Below are 20,292 nucleotides of genomic sequence, written 5' to 3'. Positions count from 1 at the left end.
CCTTTGAGTACCCTAAGTTAAAAAGAATCCAAGTTACTTTGCCCTATTGCTCATATGAGGGGGAACCCCAAAGAAACCAAAATTATCTTGTGGAGGGTGAGCCCCTTGTAGCACAGGTTTTCCCCACCAGGTAAGTATTCTAGGAACTCATCTGTATCACTGTAGCAGCTGGCATTGCTGTGAGAGGCTGCGTTTGGCTTCAGTGGATTTTTTTGAAGACTCTTTCAATACTTTTGCCCAATGGGTGATTTACGACGGTACCTGCCCAAACCACGCTGAGTGTTCACAGCAGCTGCTGACCAAAACCAGCATGAACCCCATGCTGCCCTCCCTACTCACTCTATCTCACCCCTGTGACTTTTTTTGTTTCCCCAGATGAAAAAGTTCTCAAAGGGAAACATTTTGTTAATGCGGAAGAGGTGTAACAAAAAAATAGCAGAAGCACCAAAAGACATCAAAATCAACAAGTTCAAAAACTGTTTTGAGCAATGGGAAAAAAAATCTCAATTGGTGTATTGCACCAACTAGAGAATACTTTGAAGGTGACTGAAATTTAAACATATAAGAATAAACACACAGTTTTTTAAATAATTAAATTCTGTCCTGGCTAGTGTGGCTCAGTGGATTGAGTGCCGGCCTATGAACCAAAGATGGCTGGTTTGATTCCCAGTCAAGGCACATGCCTGGGTTGTGGGCCAGGTCACCAGTAGGGGGCATGTGAGAGGCAAGCACACATTGATGTTTCTCTCCCTCTCTTTCTCTCTCCCTTCCCCTCGCCCTAAAAACTAAAATTAAATAAAATCTTTTTAATTTCTTTAAATAATAATTAAAGTCTGGTTTTTTTGGGCCCCCCTTATGTAAGGATTTACATGTATATACGTGAATAAATAGAAATATACAAAAGTTTATAACTAACATAAAAATATGACTCATGTTTATATATAAACATATATTTATATATGTGCATGATCTGTGTATATGTATGCTTACGCATAAGATGTTACATATTACTGAATGCTGAATTCTATAAATATGTCCTTAGACAGCAAGTCAACACATTCATAATACAGCATCTGGCAGAAGAAAGACTTGCTTGAGTGTGGTTGATAGGGTACGTGAATGTCTCACACGAGATGTACAGCAATTTGAACATTTTACCTAAAATGCCACATGGTATGCTTGAGAGTGATATTGTTATGTTACAGAATTACATGCTTATGATTTTGTAATAAAAAGGGGTGTTATTTGTGCCAGATTCTATTTATATATGAACTGAGACAAACAATCAAGATATTCTTCTAAGATAATTGATTAAATATAAAATAAGTTGCACTTTAACTGAAATCATAAGCTACCAACTAGCAATTAAAACAATTCTGAAAACTGGAAAATAAACATTTCAATAGAAATGGAATTACCGTATTTTGCCACGTATAATGCACTCTTACGTATAATGCACACCGACATTTTTGGCCCAAACTTTCAGGAAAAAACTCCTTCATTTTAATTTTTTAATTCAATTTTTTACTTATTTATATTTAGATACTTGTTTTTGTATTATAAAGGAATTTGAGCATTTATTTTTTAATATACTATAGGAAATTTTATGTAACAAATAATTACAAAACACAAGAACATACAAGGTATTTCAGGTACTACCCATGTGTAATGTGTGTCCTTATTTTTCCCTCAAAAACTTGTGAATTATACACAGCAAAATAGAGTCTGCTATGAAGTTTCTTTGCTACACAGACCAAAGCATATTTATCCAATACTTTTTCAGACTTAAAGTGTTAATCACAAGAGAAATAAAATATTTCCCACTTTAATCTCTAAGAAACACAGTTGAAGGCAAACTTTAAAGCAATATTTGATATGCAGAAATAGAAGAAATTAATTATCTCAACAGACTACAAAATATTCCAAAGTTAAAGTATTCTAAAAGATTGGAGATATGCGCTTTAACAGTAAGATAAAGGTGGTGTTTGCCTATACAATTCAAAGATCCATCAATAACAGATTTTGTTTTCAAAAGTATATTTTATGTTTTTACCAATTTATAAAAATTAAGTTACAGGATGACATCAGCAAAATAAGAAAACACACCTATTTAAGAACAATACACAAACAAATTACATTTATAACTAATCCAGAAACTAGTTCAGAGACTCTTGCATCATGGGTAAATGAGAAGTCAGACACATCAAAGCCAGTAGAAAAATCCAAGACAGTCCCTTGCCATAGCCCCTACCCTTAACACAGTATCATATAATTGGAAGGAAACCCCCAGTTTCCAGCTTCTCCAGGGCTAGGGAAAGAGTTGGCCATATATCCAGCATTCTAACCTTTCCAGGTCTGCCCAAAGGACTAGCTTCTGTCTTACCTCTCTCAGACCACTGACAAGACCGAGCATACACTACATGCATGGGAACCAGTGAAACAAAGATGGCAGTTTGAACTAGCACACAGGAGTCACCATAGTCCATCCCCCAGCTCAGCACAGAGCAAGTAGGAAAAAAACCCAGATCCCAGCTTCCCCTCCCAGAGGAGGGAAGGAGGTGAACCACATGTCTAACGTTGCAGCATTTCTGGAAGCAACCTGAGGGACTGGCTACCATCTTGCCTATCTCAGAGTACTGATAGGACCCAGCATACTTTAGATGCCTGAGGACCACTCAAAACAAAGACATGTGTTTGGATTAGCATGAAGGTTTGAGAGGTCCCCAAAATCTCTGGCTGGGCTGTTATTAGAATCCCCATAGTACCTAAAGTGATCTACTGATTCAATATAATCCCTATCAAAATCCCAATAGCAATCATTTTTTTACAGAAACAGAAATCCTGAAATCACGCAGAACCACAACAAACCCTGAGCAATCAAAACAATCTTGAGAAAGAACAAAGGTGGAAGCATCACACTTTTTGATTTTGAAATATATTACAAAGCCATAGTAATTAGAGCAGTACTGACATAAAGGCATACACACATATAGACCACTGAACAGAGAATCAAGAAGTGAACTCATGCATATCTTTCATCTTCAACAAGGGTGCCAAGAATATATGAAGAATAAAATTAGCCCTTTATCTAACACCATAAAAAAATCAACTCAGAAGGAAATAAAAACTTAAAAACATAAGAGCTGAAACTGTAACACTTGTAGAAAATAGAGGGAGAGAGCTTCCTGACATTGGTCTTGGCAAGGATTTCTTGGATGAGGAAATAAAAGCAAAAATAGACATGTGAAACTACATCAAACTAAAAAGCTCCTGCACAGTAAAAAAAAAAAAAAAAACAGAGTGAAAAAGCAACCTACAGAATGGGAGAAAAATATCTGCAGTTCTATATATATGCTATACAGTGCCATTCTATGGCACTCAAAAAATACAAAGCATTCCTACAACTCACTAAAAAAAAGAAAAAAATTAACCTGATTAAAAATAGGTAAAGAACTTAAATATACATTTTTCCAGAGAAGACATACACATGGCCAACAGGTATAAGAAAAAATTCTCAACATCACTAATCATCAGGGAAATGCAAATCAAAACCACAATGAGATACCTATTGTCTCGCATCTATTAAGATGGCTATTATCAAAAAGCAAAGCATAAGTGTTGATGATGTGGAAAAACTGGAACCCTTATATACTGTCAGTGGGAATGTAAATGGTACAATCACTATAGAAAACAGTATGGAGGTCCCTACAAATATTAAAAATAGAAATTTTATATGATCCAGCAAGCCCATGTATGAATATCTAAAATAATTAAAAGCAGGGTCTCAAAATATTAGCACTCTGTTCGCTGAAGCATTTTTCACACCAATCAGATGTGGAAACAACCTAAATGTCCGTCAATGGAAAAATAGATTAAGAAATACAGTATATACATACAATGGATTGTTTAGTCTTGAAAAAGAAGGAAATCCTGCGATATTCAACATAAATGAACCTTGAGAACATCATGCTAAGTGAAATAAGCCAGTAACAAAAGGACAAGTACAGCATGATTCCACTTAGATGAGGTATTTAAAGTAGTCAAACTCAGAGAAGCAGAGGGCAGAATGGTGGTTGCCAGGGGCTAGGGGTAGGGGAAAGTTGGAAGTTGCTATTCAACAGTATAAATGTTCAGTTATGCAAAATGAATAAATTCTGGAGATGTGATATACAACCTTGTATTATATATGTTCAGTGTTCTTACTACAATAAAAAATGAAAAATAAGTGAAAATTATAGATCAGTATGACAATATTTTTAAATAAATATTTAGCCCATCATAAGCCTAACTCACTTGCCAACATAAAAATTTTTGCCAAGTAAGAAACTTGTGTTTACCAAGTGTCTGGAAGTACATAAAGAAAGGAAGGGTCGGATGCTTTCTAGATAACATTTCCTTCTTAAAATAGAAAAAATAATGACCACAGCTGGCCAAAAAAACATAGGAAAATATGTGAAATACCTTGGTTCTTGAATACTTTGTGAGGCAGTATACTGGGACAATGGGAAGAAATGAACCAGAAATATATGGGTTCAAAATAGTTATATATTTTGTTTAATTAGTCACCTATATGTGTCAGGTATTATTCTATATGTATTACAAACGTTAACTCATTACATTAATAATGACTTCATGAGGTATGCACCATTATTACTCTTATTTTACAGATCAGATGAAGAAACCAAGGCGCACAGAGGTCAAGTAATTTGTCAAAGGTCACACAGCTGGTAAGTGACAGAGCAATGATTTGAACCCACATAGACTGGTTCCAGAGTTTGTGATCTTGGGCCAACAATTTAGTCTCCAGGAATCTCAGATTCATGTGTAAAAATGAAATTAAAACAGTGGATCATTAGGATTAAATGTGGTAACTCTCATAAAGCAGCCAGCTCAGAATCAAGAACACATTGGACACTGTTTCTACTCTTGCTTCCCCCAGGTGAGCACCAGAGTCCTGTGGTTATTGCAGGATGCTAGGTTTGGTCATAAGTGATAATGTCATGAATCTACAACTAAAGAAACATCTAGTTTAATTCAGCCTATAATACCAATACACATGAATATGAATTAAGACACCTATTAATTGACAAAGAATGTGCTACTATTCAATCAGAAACTCAGTGAGATATGATATTCACAAGAGTATGGTAGTATAAGAACTATTCTTACATTCTGAACATTTCCCAATGCAAAACAGTGCTAGATGTATAATGTATATACATGCTAGATAAAAATGTATAAATATATCAACCCTAGTATACCCTAGGGTTATTAGAGTTACAAAGATGGAAAGTGTCTTGAAATTTTGTTCTTTCTATTCACCTAGACTGTCCAACAAAACTCCTGCCAGCCATCACCTTCTCTCTAAAAGGTTAATGGTGACATTAGTAGCTCTCAGTGTTTTTTTGGAATGCCACTGATACCATAGACTTGTCCCAGTCATTCTGGAATCCCCTCCTGTATTCCACATACACATATGGTAGGTAAAATAGTCACCTGAGATAATACTGCAAAGAACTGTGGAAGAAGGGAAGTTGGACTCCTACAGGTATAAGAATACACTGAGGGTATTTTACAATGAGATTTAAAGGTACCGAAATAGATATGAAAATGATCACCTTAGGGACAATACTGCATAAGACCAAAACTGTTCCTGGTGGGTTGAAATATTATAGAAAGTTCCATCTCAGTAATAAATGTTCCTTTATCCTGGGAGGCAAAAATCTTAGTCTCTGGGAGAGCTTTGGCAAGTTACTCAGTTTCTCCATCCCTCAGTTTCATCTGAAAAATGAGGCTAATAATAGTACCTCTACTTCACAGGGCTGTTATGAAGAGTAAAAGCTAACACACGGGAAACACTCAGAACAGCACCCAGCACATGAGCGTTAGCCACTGCTGTTACCATTGTGGTCAACACCAGCGTCAGTGTTCCAGCACGACTGTGGTCACAGTCATCGCCGCCCACCAGGAAACTGCTTCAGTCAGTCTCTCACTTCCACGGGTTCCTTTTCCCAACACTGTCAATGGCATCGCTTCGTAAAGCTCACTTCACTCTGTAACCCATTTCTGGTCTGGACATTTTTTCAGTCAATAATTAAAAATTGCTCTTGTCCACCTGAATGTGATTAATAGCAGGATGGTTTCACCCAAACCATTCTCAGTATTTGCTGATCCCTCTCATTAAAAAAGAAAAATGCCTGACTTATCAAAACTACTTAATGTGTCCTAACAAAGAAGATACATAGACTTTCATTAATTTATAATTCATTTCATTCGAATCTTTTGATTGCCAGCATGTCAGTTCATCAATACAATAAATAAATCTGTAATAAATGTTAATGTATATATTTTTCTCTATCCTGAAGTTTTATCATTAAATGTTAATACTTAGCACTAAAATCATAGCAACTAAAAACATAAAAATGATGAGACCTGGATTCTAGCCCTGTCTCTCACTACTAACTAGGTATATGGTATTGGACAAATCACTTCGCCTCTTCAGACCCTAAGTTCCTTATCTTGTAAAGGGAGAAGGTGGATTAGATTATCTCCATTTCCCTTCCTGCTCCAAAAGTCTATGATTCTATAACCTAGTATTTTAGAGAAAGTTTAGAATTTTGAATTTTCTCTTATTTCTATGATGAAAGTAAGTTTTGCTTATTCCCTATTTCGCTCACTAGATGGTGCTGTCTGCATAGTTATTTTGGTAGGCTACAGGAAGAAACCAGCTGGCACAGTCTCTCACCATGGCCACTTACAAGCTGTTGGGGCTGGACAATTCCTCCCTCCAGAGGGCTCTCCAGGCCACTACAGAGTATTTCACAAGCCAGTCTCCCTCCAGTCTCCTTGTCCAGTAATCACTAGCAATCCCCATCTCCCCAGTCACAGTGACAATAGGATCAATCAGATGAAGTGCTCTCCTGAGACGCAACCACCCACCACTAAAAGAAAATAAGTTTTCTTTTTCATAGTTAAGAAACAAATACTCAAAAATAAAAATGAATTATTTAGTTGCTTGTCAAATCAAACACAAGTCATTTCTGTAAATGACTGTAAAGTGCCAAATACTCTTTACCATGACAAATAAACATATAAACACGACAAAATCAAATATTCCACAGGACATCTTTTTGTCAGCTGATAACTGGACAGCTAGTTATTATTCCATGTTTAAGTCACACTTCAGTACTACCAGCCTTTACTAACTCTGTATTAGTCATTTTGAATTTATGTAATGATAAGTTAAATAAATATCTTATAAATAAAAACTTAAAACTCTAAGAATGTAAATATATAAAAACTCACAGTCATTAGTTGAGTAGAAGTAGAGAGAACTCTAGGGAAGGCAAGCTGCCTATTTTGAAGAAGGCCTCAGAAGTAACTTGATTTTAATGATTTTCCATATTCTGTTTAGCCCCTTGGCCTTAAAAGCTCATAAATCTAATGGGACAGCATATGACCAGTAGATCCATCTCCCAAGAACAGTTTCCATTAACCAAGCTCATAAGACTGACATAAAATCAGAATGCACACTTAGTAGTTTATGGCAGTAACTGTAACTGCCAAAACTACCAAGGGCAGAGGGCATTCTTGTCCTCAAGTCAGCATGTTCTCTCCCTTTCAGCCATGGTACGAAGAAGTCTAGTAAGGACAGAAAGGAATAAGACAATTATGTTATGTGCTTTGAATATTAAACGGCAAGAAGTCAAGGCAGTCTGATCAGTTAATGTCCAAAAAAAGGATGCAAGCCACAAATAAGAACGTAGCCCAGGACACTCACAATAACCCTTTGAGGTAGGTACTATCATTAGTCCCATTTTTTTCAGAGTAGGAAACAGACTTGAAGAGATTAGTGATTTTTCTATGGTCATATGGAGGAGACAAGAGTTCAGACATTGGTCTGTCTGACCATGAAGTCCCAGGTCCTAACCACTATGCAACATAAAGCTTAAAATCCTTATAATTGCTAACAAAGCAGTCTTTACCTTCTTTCCACTTTTCCCTCTTGCCACTGGTGCTCTAGACTCTACCTACACTGCAGTCATACAGAATTTTCAACTCCTGGACTAGGCCACCGTTTCTCTTGCCTTTAAACATGCTGTCCACCATGCCAAAACACCCCCTCAACATCCTCACCAGAATAACTACTTAGTTTTCATGTCTTCACTTTAAATAATTTCTTCCTCAGTCTAATCCCCAGACTAAGTTTTCCTGATCCCTAGATAGTTATATCTCTCCTATATTATTTAATTGGGAGCTTGTATATCTCTATCATAATACTTCAATTTTTCATTAAGTGTCTGTAAAATTTATTCATTAAGTGTCTTTGTTTCTTGCTCAAATTCTGACCTCAACAAAGGTACTATGCATCCCTACATCCTGGAAGATGATAGATACACATTAAATATACAGTGAATCAATATATGAAAACGTAACAGGTCAGAGAAGAGCTATATGTATCAATTTTAAGAGAGTGTCACCAGGTCCTAAAAAAAATCTTCCTTCTGATTATATCCACGAATATTTAAAAGAAATGCATCAGTCAGAATTAGGGGTAAGTCATCCCAGCAACTGAAAAACTGATGGCAAATGATGGCCAATGTTGATTTAAGTCTTGCTTGAGAAAATGAAAATCCTAGCTTACTAGGCCTGATTCTTATTTGTGGCAGGGTAGAGAATAGGACAGAGGGGAGTTTAAATGGAGCTAGTGAAAGCTATAATGAGGCTGGTACACAAGTCCAGGTGAAAGATGCTAATAGTGGAGATGGAAACATATTGGGGTACATCTTACAGATAGAACAACTGGGACTTTAGCCAATTACAACAAAATGATAAAGAAGAGGGAAGTACTAAGAAGGACTCCAGGTTTTTTCCAAAACCAACTGAAAATAAGGTGGTATATTTATTGGAAAAAGGAAGACTAGCAGAGAAATAGATATGAAGAGAAATCAAGGATTTAACATCAAATTTATTAGGTTTGAGATACTTGTAAAATATAGAGGAAATTACAGGCTGATGTCTGAACATAAAGGATTAGAAGATTAGTGCTGTTAGGATTTTAATTGTATCAACTCTATGATATTGGTCCTGCTATTGTTCCTACCCCACAGATGAGAAAAATCAAGGTTCAAAAAAGGATAAGTAACTTGCCCAAAACCACACAGCTAGTATTCTTTGGCAAAGAAAACTCTCAAACTGAGGTAGTCCAGTTCCAGAGCTCACTCATTATCACTACATTACACTGTTTCCTTAGCAGCTGACTGATACCCTGCACTCTGGGAACTCCTGGAAGCTTTGGTATTTAGTACCCAGGAAAGAAGGGGTGAGGTATAAGGTTCAAACAGCAAAATTAAAGTCTCCACAATGAATGGGAAAACACCCACCTCCCTCTCCTAAACAGAGATGCAGAGTTTTGCAGATTTTTCTGCAAAGAAACTTGAATAGCCACAGAAAAAAGGCCTATACATACTCCATGTGAAGGTTCCCAGATAAAAGAGCTAACTCACTGCCCTATAATCTTATAGTGAAGTCCATTATTCCAACCTATGCGTACAGAGCTTCTAAAAAGAAACTAAGAAACTTTTTATTATAAAATATGGACAATCATGAATCAAAAATTGAGGATTTACAGTTCCATCCATGAGAGAGTAACTATTACTGGACTTTTCCCCCTGCCATAAATATCTCTAAAACTGGGCATCTATATGAGGCAAACATTTTCAGGTACTGGACAACAGGTAGGACAGAAATGTAATCCTCGAGAGAAACACTACAGTGATCCCCAGATTTGCCCCTGCTCTCTGCCTAGGACAATTTCTTGACCACAGCAGAGGGAGGGAGAACTTCTAAGCAGAGCACGGTGAGACTAGCTGAGCTAAAAAGTTAAGAAACAGGAGTTTAGGACTACAGATATGGCTGAAATTTGTGAGGTAGAATACCAGAAGGAAGCTTGCCCCAGAAATCCGTGTGTAAGTTCCTTGGATTTCATCAGACTTAAAACTGCTCTTGCCCTGGCTGGGTCGGTTGGCTGGAGCATTGTCCTGTACACCAAATGGTTGAGGGTTCCATTCTCAGTTAGGGCACATGACTAGGCTGCAGGTTCGATCCCCTAGTCAGAGCCAATATGGGAGGCAACAAACCAGGTTTTGTGGAAGTCTCTGTCTCTATCTCTCTTCTTGTCAGCAAGGAAGTAACTTAACCTATCTTGACTTCAGTGCCTCTATCTATGAAATACAGATAATACTCATAATAATAACTAGTTCATGGAATCAGTATAAAGATTAGATTAGGCAATGTTTATAAATAAGGACATTACTTGCATATAATAAATATTAAATGGCAGATAATAATGTTATTACCTAAAAAGGTTGCATCACAGAATAAATAGTAGTATAAATATAATATTTGAGGCTTTTATACCATTTCTTCCTTTTAATGGGAAATAAATATTTGTATTCAGAGATGGCATATTTATATCCTAAGTACTCCATAACAAAGACATTATCTGTATCGCTATGTACTCATGACTTAACATCTGTAGCAATAATGTTTTCACCTTTGAACCCAATAATAAATATCACAACTGGCAAAAAATTCACTTAGTCCACAATATAATACTTAGTTTGCTTTAGAAATGAAATAATTACTTTATCTATTAAGATACAGCTTTTTAAAAAAAAATTATTTATTTACTTTTAGAGAGAGAAGAAAGGAAGGAAAAAGAGAGGGAGAGAAACATAAATGTGTTTTCTCCCTCTCACGCACCCCACACTAGGGACTTGGCCTGCAACCCAGGCATGTGCCCTGACTGGGAATTGAACTGGTGACTCTTTGGTTCATAGGCCAGCACTCAATCCACTGAGCCACACCAACCAGGGCAGATACAGCCTTTAAAAAAAAAAAATCTGCATATTATAAATAATCAAAGTAATATCAATATTTCTTTACTAATTTCAATGTTATTCTTTAAATAAAACAGAAAATTTAACTTACCAAGTCACCCAAAAAACAAAACTGGTATATGATTATTCATGTAGTAGTAATTACTCAAAGCAGTAATTCCCAAATCTGCCTGGATATCAGAATCACTTGGCAGCGCCTAAACTTATTCAGATTCAGAGCTTCATCATCTAACTGCACCTAAACTTATTCAGATTCAGAGCTTCATCATCTAACTACTGATTCAGAATTTCCAAGTGTGAAGCCTAGAATATGCATTTTTTAAAAATCTACCCAGCAAAAGCATAATAAAGGCAATCTATAAAAGAAGCAATAAAATAACCGATAAAAACGAAACAATATCCTCAATTTTACTAGACAAGAAACAACTAAGCAAATATTTAAAAGCAAAGAGATTCCATTTTTGTCCAAATTAATATAAAATTATTTCAGTATATTTTATTGATTATGCTATTACAGTTGTCCTATTTTCCTTTCATTCCCCTCCACCCTGCACACCCTCTTCCACCCACATTCCCCACCTAGTTCATGTCCATGTGTCATAAGTTCTTTAGCTTCTACATTTCCCATACTATTCTTGCCCTCCCCCTATTTTCTGCCTACCATCTATGCTACTTATTCTCTGCACCTTTTCCCCTTCTCTCCTCCTCCCACTTCCCTGTTGCTAACCCTCCATGTGATCTCCATTTCTGTGATTCTGTTCCTGTTCTAGTTGTTTGCTTAGTTTGTTTTTGTTTTTGTTTTAGGTGTGGTTTTAATAATTGTGACTTTGCTGTCATTTACTATACATGTTTTTTATCTTCTTTTTCTTAGATAAATCCCTTTAACATTTCATAAAATAAGGGCTTGGTGATGATGAACTACTTTAACTTGACCTTATCTGAGAAGCACTTTATCTGCCCTTCCATTCTAAATGAAGCTTAGCTGGATAGAGCAATCTTGGATGTAGGTCCTTGCCTTTCATGACTTTGAATACTTCTTTCCAGACTCTTCTTGCCTGCAAGGTGTCTTTTGAGAAATCAGCTGACATTCTGATGGGAACTCCTTTGTAGGTTATTGTCTCCTTATCTATTGCTGCTCCTAGGATTCTGTCCTTATCTTTAATCTTGGCTAAGGTAATTATGATGTGCCTTGGTGTGTTCCTCCTTGGGTCCAACTTCTTTGGGACCCTCTGAGCTTCCTGGACTTCCTGGAAGTCTATTTCCTTTGTCAGATTGGGGAAGTTCTCCTTTATAATTTGTTCAAATAACTTTTCCACTTGTTGCTCTTCCTCTTCCGGTACCCCTATAATTCAGATGTCGGAACATTTAAAGATGTCCTGCAGGTTCCTAAGCCTCTCATTTTTTTTGAGTTCTTATTTCTTCATTCTTTTCTGATTGGATGTTTCTTTCTTCCTTCTGGTCTACTCCATTATTTTAGGCCCACTTTCCTTCTCATCACTATTGGTTCCCTGTACATTTTCCTTTATTTCACTTAGCATAGCCTTCATTTGTTCATCCAATTTGCAACCAAATTCAACCAATTCTGTGAGCATCCTGATCACCAGTGCTTTGAACTGTGCATCTGATAGGTGGCTATCTCTTCATTGCTTAGTCCTATTTGTCCCAGAGCTTTGATCTGTTCTTTTGTTTAGGCCATTTTTTTTTTGTCTTGATGTGCCTGTTATGTAGTGGGGGGCGGAGCCTTAGGTGTTCACTAGGGAGGGGCACCCCAGTTGCTGGGGTGTGACGCTGTATGTGGGGCAGGGGTCAGAGAGGGAACAATGGCACTTGCTCCACTCTCTGTTGGATTTCAGTCCCTTCTGCCGCTTCCCCCAAGCAAACTGGGCCTTTCTGGTGTTGATTCCTGTGTAGGTGGGTTTGTGTATGTTCTAGGACCCTGTGGGTCTCTCCAATGAACTTTCCTGTGAGGGTGGGAGTCTCTCCTGGCACCTCAACCCTACAGGTGTTTTCAATCAGTGTTTTGAGGCTTTATTTCCCCGAACTGGAGCCCTGGGTTGCATGGTCTGTCTTCCTCCCCAGTTTCACCTGGTTTATCTGCATGTGAATATTGGGACTGGAAGGTCTACCAGCCGCCTTGCGCGCCTCGCCCCTCCACAATCTGACGCTTTGCTGGGTCCGCCCACTGCCACCCCATGCCTGGGGCCTCCCAGCAACTGCTTTTTTTGCCTCGAGCCCTCTCTGCCAGCCGCCCATCTCCACCCCTCCTACCGGTCTGGATGGATGTATCTTCTTTAGCTCCTTGGTCGTCAGACTTCCATACAGTTCAATTTTCCATCAGTAGTGGTTATTTTTTTGTTTCTAAATTTTTGTTGTCCTTATTTTGGTTGTACGAGGAGGTACAATGTGTCTACCTATGCCTCCATCTTGGCCGGAAGTCCCAAATTAATAAAAATTAAAGAGACTTAAAATCATGCTAATGTAGGTATAAAAGGGGGGGTATTCTGATATGTCATTGGAAAGACTTGCTATCAACATCTTGGAATAATTGAGAGTTCTATCTTTTAAAAATAAAAATAAAAATGTCAGCAATCTCCTCTATAGCTATAAAAGCCCAAGAAGCATGAAACTACATAGATAAAGATGCCTATTTCAGAATTACTATAATAAAAAATTTTAAAACAACTCAAATGTTACCCTCCTGGCGTGGCTCAGTGGACTGAGCACCGGCCTGTGAACCAAAGGGTTGCAGGTTCGATTCCCAGTCAGGGCACATGCCTGGGTTGCAGGCCAGGTCCCCAGTGCAGGGTGTGTGAGAGGCAACCCCACACTGATGTTTCTCTCCCTCTCTGTCTAAAAATAAATAAAATTTTTTAAAAAAATGTTAGTTAATAGGTACATAATTAAATGAATTAGCCATATTATAGAAGATTAGGTAGCAATTAAAACAACTAAGTTAGAAACTTCCTCTTCTAGCAGTGTTGGAGTGAATAGCTTATGGCAGAACAATGTGCCTATAAAACAATGTAGAAAATCTGGATATAATCTAAATAATATATGTTCAATAGTAATGAAGAGTTGCCAACTTAGGCAAGACTAGAGAAGTCAAAATTCCAGAAAGAAGGAAAGCTCACTGAGGTGAGTCTGACCTTCCGTGTGCCACTCTTCTGCTCAGCAAATCTGTCATTTCTTTTTTATTATGTACAGCTTAGTGGTTAGGCAATCATAAACTTTACATAGTGTTCCCCTCGATATTTTCAGTACCCCAACTGGCACCACACATAGCTATCACAATATTATTGACTATATTTCCTATGCTTTACTTACTTTCCTGTGACTATTTTATACCTAGCAATTTGTGCTTCTTAGTCCCTTCACCTCTTTTACCCAGCTCCCCAACCCCCACCCCTCTGGCAACCACCAGTTGTATCTATGTGAGTCTGTTTCGAATTTGCCTGTTCATGTATTTTGTTCTTTAGATTCCTCATGTAAGTGAAATCATATGGTATTTGTCTTTCTCTGACTGACTTATTTTGCTAAGCATAATACCCTCTAGGTCCATCTGTGCTATTGCAAATAGTAAAATTTCACTCTTTTTTATGGCTGAGTAATCTTCCATCGCATATGTACCACAGCTTTTTTATCCACTCGTCTACTGATGGGCACTTATGTTGCTCCCATACCTTAGCTATTGTAAATAATGCTGCAAAGACCATAGGGGTGCATATATTCGTTCAAGTTAGTGTTCTGTGTTTCTTTGGACAAAACTCCAGAATTGGAATCACTGGGTTTATTAAATGTTAAGCAGTGAACAGCAAGAGACTCAGAATATGAGCAGAGCTCAAAAGAAATCTGAGCAGAAAGAGGTGACCAAGGAGAGCTTCTGGCGGTTTAACAGAGCTAGAAAGCCAAAACCTGCCAAGTTACCTTGAGAAAGCAGCTAAATTTGACAAGGCAAGATTTGAAAGATAAGAGAGGTGGAGGCAATTCTTTATGCCAGTTCACCATGGCATCTACAGATTCTTGAGCTACCTATTACAGAAATTCTTAGACATCAAGACTTATTACTAGGCTACAATGATGATATCACATTGGCTCAAAAGTAAATAAAAGGCCACTATAGAAATAGGGAGACCAGAAACAAAATTCCACAGAGCCTCTAAAACTTATAATAGAGACACTGAGTGTAGTGGAGAAAAAAATAACTTTAATAAACAGTGCTGAGTTCATTAGATATCCACATGGGAAAAAAATTACCTTGACCGATTCCTCATTTTACACACACACACACACACACACACACACACACACACACACAATAAAGCTTATAAAGCTTCTTGGAAATAAAACAGAAAGAATTTACTGAGCTAGGCAAAGATTTCCTAACCAGAACACACCCCCAAGGAAAAACTTCATGAGCTGTGGGACACTGGTGTGAGGAAAGTCATGGTACAGCCAGTCTGAGGGCCATTATCTAGGAACCTCTTCATCTACGCAATCTAATAATTTACTTATTCTACTCATGTTAACATTCAAAAAACTGCTTGTGATTTTGTGAGTAATATCTTGACTTACGAAATTAAACCCATAAAACTCATAATGAGAAGTTCATATCACAGTGATTTTTTAACAGTTAGGACTTTTTAATAACTACTGAAAATTCAACAAAGAATTAAATACAATTTGAATTTAATATGTGAAGTGGCACTGTTTTTACTCATTTTTTAAAAATCCAATTTTCCTTCTAATGTTAAATCCTACAACTAATAACCCTCAATTTTCACAGGTGATTAAAAATAGCAACCAGGCGTAAAGTGCCATGTCAAGTAGACATGAAGAAAGCTAACTTAACTCAGGGCGAACACCTAGAGCTGCTCTCTGTGGCTACCAAAAACAAGCAAGCCATCTGCTGTAACAAAAATAACCTGAAAGATACAGAGCTCTAAATAAGCCTGCTGCTCTACCCTTTATTTTAATGGTAAAACCTCAGTTTGCTCATCCGGGATCACATCTACAATATGATAAACCTTTCTCCCAGTCTGGAGAAACAGTTACATATCATCCTATTTACTCAAAAAGCCTCCTTAGATCCACAAAACAAGGGAGAGGAGTAAAATAAGGAGAGCATTAGCTTCCAGAGGGCACAGATTTAAAATGATATTAATGAAAAACTGTATACAATCCAACTCTTATTCTCTGTCCATGCCAAACTTCATTAAGACAATGCACATGTATCTTTCACTGTGTGAAGGACACTGTGTATTCTCAGCTACTGAATATGTTACCTTTGCAGCAATGTGTAGTCCAATTTTGTCCGCCTCAGCCTCCAATGTTCTACTATATGGTCTACTGAACAAATACTAAAAAGAAACAGAAAAAAAGCTCCATTAAGGTTATTTCACAACAAAATGAAGTTTCTAAAATTAATTTCATGGAGTATCTAAAGTTTTTAAAATCTCCAATATTGACATTTAAAGAATACCATGGTATAAGACATACGGTGCAGCCTTTATTTCCTCCACCAGAGATGAATATTCTTTAAATACAGCAAGAATAAATAAAATCATGCCTACAAACTTCTGGAGAGTCTATTGGTACCATATAGAGTACTTTTATTTTTCCATTTATAATCTCTACCTACTATGTAGAAGATTCTGTAAGAAAGCTTATTGATGCAGTCTTTTATTATGGCTAAGGAACATTTGATCTTCAGTTTCAAAAGAAAACTGAAAAAATATAGCTACATAATAGCCAGTGACACTACTATAGAATTTATTTTAATTGGAAAATTAACCATAGAGCAGAATGTTCATTCTTTGATAAACCATCTTAATTTCCTTTTCTTCTGAGTATTGATTAGTTAGGAAAATGAAATTTACTCCCAACCTAAATTTTAAAATGCAAATAGATATGGTAACTTTAATTTTTCTAATTACTTATATTTATGTGACTGCTTTCCAGTTAAATTCTAATTTTCAGTAAGTACTAAAACTTTGTAGGCAATGGATCAATAGGCAGCACTTTTGAGAAAAGAGCTATTAATTGGGGAAGCAATTTTTCAAAGGTACATGTCAGTGATAGCTAGAAATGTGATCAATCTGATCGACAGCACATGACCATTAAATATAACTTTCTTCCTCCAATAATTTTAGGTTGCTGAACTATTACACAGTGTCTTCACTCTCCATAACTCATCTACAGGTGTCCCATCCAGTCTACTGATAATGCTGATTATAACTAATTTAACACATTGGCTTTCAAAGGAGACTTACATTCATTCCAGTCCAAACGCTGACACATTCTAACTGTTCACCCTGGGCTAATCATTGGGTTGGCAAAAAAATTCCTTTGTTTTTAAAATAGAAGTCATACTTTTCTTTCTCACCAATAACTTTATTAATTCGGATATTCTGAGTATGTCAGCTATCCCCTGCATAATAATGTTGATTGTTCTCAATTAATGTCTCTATTTGATCGCTACCAACTTCAACTGGTCTACCCGACCATGGATCATCGTCCAGCAAGAAACTTCACAAACCACCTATGACACATTTGATCAGTCACAGCACCTTCTCCATACACTGCACAAATCTTTTTTGCATTACAGCTGTTTTTACCTTTCTTGAAATAATAAAGCATAATTTACTGAAAATATTGTGTATTTTCTCCCAACTTCAATATTAAAATGGCTACACAAATATTCACCAATTCTGATGTTTTTTTAAATGCACACTGATATGACAGCTGTCACAATGCAACCTAACAAAATTGTTTTGAATGAAGTTAAAGACAACTAAGAGCTATCAGAGCCATCGTAAACAAAAAACGAACTGTTGGGCCGACCCAATATTTAAAATATCTAAGCCCAATAGCACCACATATTGCAGAGAGAATAAAATAAACAAACAATAATAATAGCTCCTATTTACTGAGTCCTTACTTTGTGCCAGGTACTGTGCTAAATGCTTTAAATCCGTGGTTCTCAAAGGGATGTGACTATGTCTCCTGGAGACATTTGGAAATATGAGTATTTGGATACAGTTTTGATTGTCTGATGGAACACAGTGGGAAGGAAGAATGCTGTTTGGAGTCAGCTAGATGGTTAGAGTCTATTATATATACATCCTGCAATGCACAAACCAACTCTCCATAAAGAATTATCCAGTCCAAAATAGCAATAGTGCTTACAGTGAGAACCCCTGCTTTAAATTTATCCTTCATTCCAGAACAATGCTTTGAGTTAGTCAGTATATTATCTCAAATCACAATGAAGAAACTGAGATCCATATAAGTGAAGTAACCTGCCCAGGTCCTATAGAGTTTATGCCTAAAGAGTCTAAATTCAAACACAGGCCCATCTGATCAGAGCTTGTCCCATTAACACCTACACATGATTAATCCATGATATGTTGTTTATCCTAGTGTCTAACATAGGGTAAGCACTCCATAAATGTTAGCTACTATAATTATTTATTATGAATAGCTCTCAAAGCCCTGCCTGGTAGTGTTCTATGAGGCCTGCTACATTATACCCAGATCTTTAAGATTACAAAAATAGGGTTCCCCAATGGTTAAGTGAGGGCCCCTACTTCTTTCTTCTTCTCTTCCTTTCTCTGGCTGATAAATGTCTGCACATCCCCTTCCTTAAAGACTTCACTCTACGCCCTCCCCTCCACCCTCTTATCATAATAAGCAAGACTTTAACTACAGAGTCCAGCACAAATAATGCCCCTCTTTATTACAAAATCATAAGCATGTAATTCTGTAACATAACAATATCACACTGAAGCACACTATATGACACTTTAGGTGAAATGTTCAAATTAAACTTATAAATTATTACACCCATATCATTATCCTACCAACCACACTCAAGCAGGCCTTACTTCTGCTGGTATTTTATAGCTAAAGAAACTAAGATGGAGACAAGTTAAAACAGTTGCCCAAATTCACCAAAATTTAGGGAGGACACTTGACTTAGGGAAAAAGAGAAATAATACCTACTTTATTTTCAATTTAGTTATTAAGTTAAAGGTTTATACCAAAATAGCATGATTTATCAAGTATTTCAAAAGAAAAACAGCTAAAATTTATTTTTCTTATGACCAAGTCTTCGGATTCCATTACAGGAAAAGCTATCTATTGATAGAGAAAAAACTACATTAACTCCTTTGACTTCCCAGCACACCGTAACAGAAATAAAATTCAAAATATGAGATCCTATAACCTAAGCAATAATCATTTCTTCTTTTTCCTTTTAAGAACATTTATTTAAATAAATGAAGCCAAATGATATGGCAACAATGAAGAAAAGACTTAGTTATCTAATTTCAAAAGCAAATTTGTCTCCAAGAATTTTACACATTAGATTTAAACAGCACCCAGATGGCACCCTGATGGGTGCTCCACAAATCATTAAATAAACAAATAACAGATTGTTCCTAAATAACTAAATCTCCCAGGACAAGACAAAATATTTGAAAAAAGATATAAAATAAAATAATTAATCACAGTTAACAAAGCAATTATCAAGAGTGCAGAATCTACTTTCAGTAGTGCAGTGTTTTGAACAAAATGAGAGAATACGTTTAATGAAATGATTATCATTACACATAAGCACAAAGAACAAAAGTCAACAAACACCCAGTAAGACTGTCCTTTCAATATTGCCTAGGCAATGTTAGTTTAGCTAGGAGTGAGGAGGTGAGGGTGGTAAAGTAGCTCAGCCAACCTTGTACCCATAAAAGTTTACAGGTTTTAAGAGTTCCCCATCAAAACGCAAATATCTGGGGGAGTGGAGAGTCATCCAGTAAGTACACCACAGTCAATGTAAGAAACAGAAGTGGAAAGTTTGAAGGAAAAGTGACAGAAGGAAGGGTTTGTGACTGGGTTGTCACTGTGAGAACCGTCACTATGCCAAAAGATAACACAATTGTGTTAGCCAAGAGTTGCTAAGCCCTACTAACCCATCTATCTCCATCATTAAAGAGATGCAATCCTTTCAAATTTGAATACTCTTTATTAAGAATATCCCCTGAAAATGCAAAAACATAGATTGCTAAATTAGTACCCATGTTTCATGATAATATGTGAAAACACTGCTGGCATTTGTTGCTTTACGGTACTATTAAAATATCTTCACCATTGGCCATTACAAATTCAAGTTATTGTCTCAGACTTACCTCCTGCAATTTAGACTGTAACCACTGGCCCAAAATTGCCAAGCTATCTCGAGGACAAACGGCCCAAATCATTGTGAGAAAAATCAGACCTAGGAAATCCAATAAATGAACCACACTGGCCTTTTCTGCCTGAGAATAATCAAAATAATGAATATTACATTTAATTAAATGAGACAGTATATGCATTTTCTAGTTTATCATCTGTAACCACA

The 20,292-nt window shown here is 36.7% G+C and overlaps 1 protein-coding gene across 5 annotated transcripts in view; it reads right to left on the bottom strand.

Moving 5' to 3' along the window:
* OMA1 (OMA1 zinc metallopeptidase) overlaps positions 1 to 20,292 on the bottom strand; it is a 61,388-nt gene that overhangs the window by 21,621 nt on the left and 19,475 nt on the right. For all 5 annotated transcript variants that reach the window (XM_045857374.1, XM_045857391.1, XM_045857382.1 and 2 more), the window contains exons 6-7: positions 20,081 to 20,209; positions 16,184 to 16,258 (exon numbers count right to left, since the gene is read on the bottom strand). In XM_045857374.1, coding sequence (XP_045713330.1) covers positions 16,184 to 16,258; positions 20,081 to 20,209 — 204 coding nt within the window. The remainder of the gene's footprint in view (positions 1 to 16,183; positions 16,259 to 20,080; positions 20,210 to 20,292) is intronic.

This window comes from Phyllostomus hastatus, unplaced genomic scaffold (assembly GCF_019186645.2).
Source record: "Phyllostomus hastatus isolate PE091 unplaced genomic scaffold, TTU_PhHast_1.1 phas_contig_147, whole genome shotgun sequence".
Classification (NCBI taxonomy): domain Eukaryota; kingdom Metazoa; phylum Chordata; class Mammalia; order Chiroptera; family Phyllostomidae; genus Phyllostomus; species Phyllostomus hastatus.
Note: the sequence above shows the minus strand (reverse complement) of the source record. Positions and strands in the feature narration are given on the sequence as shown.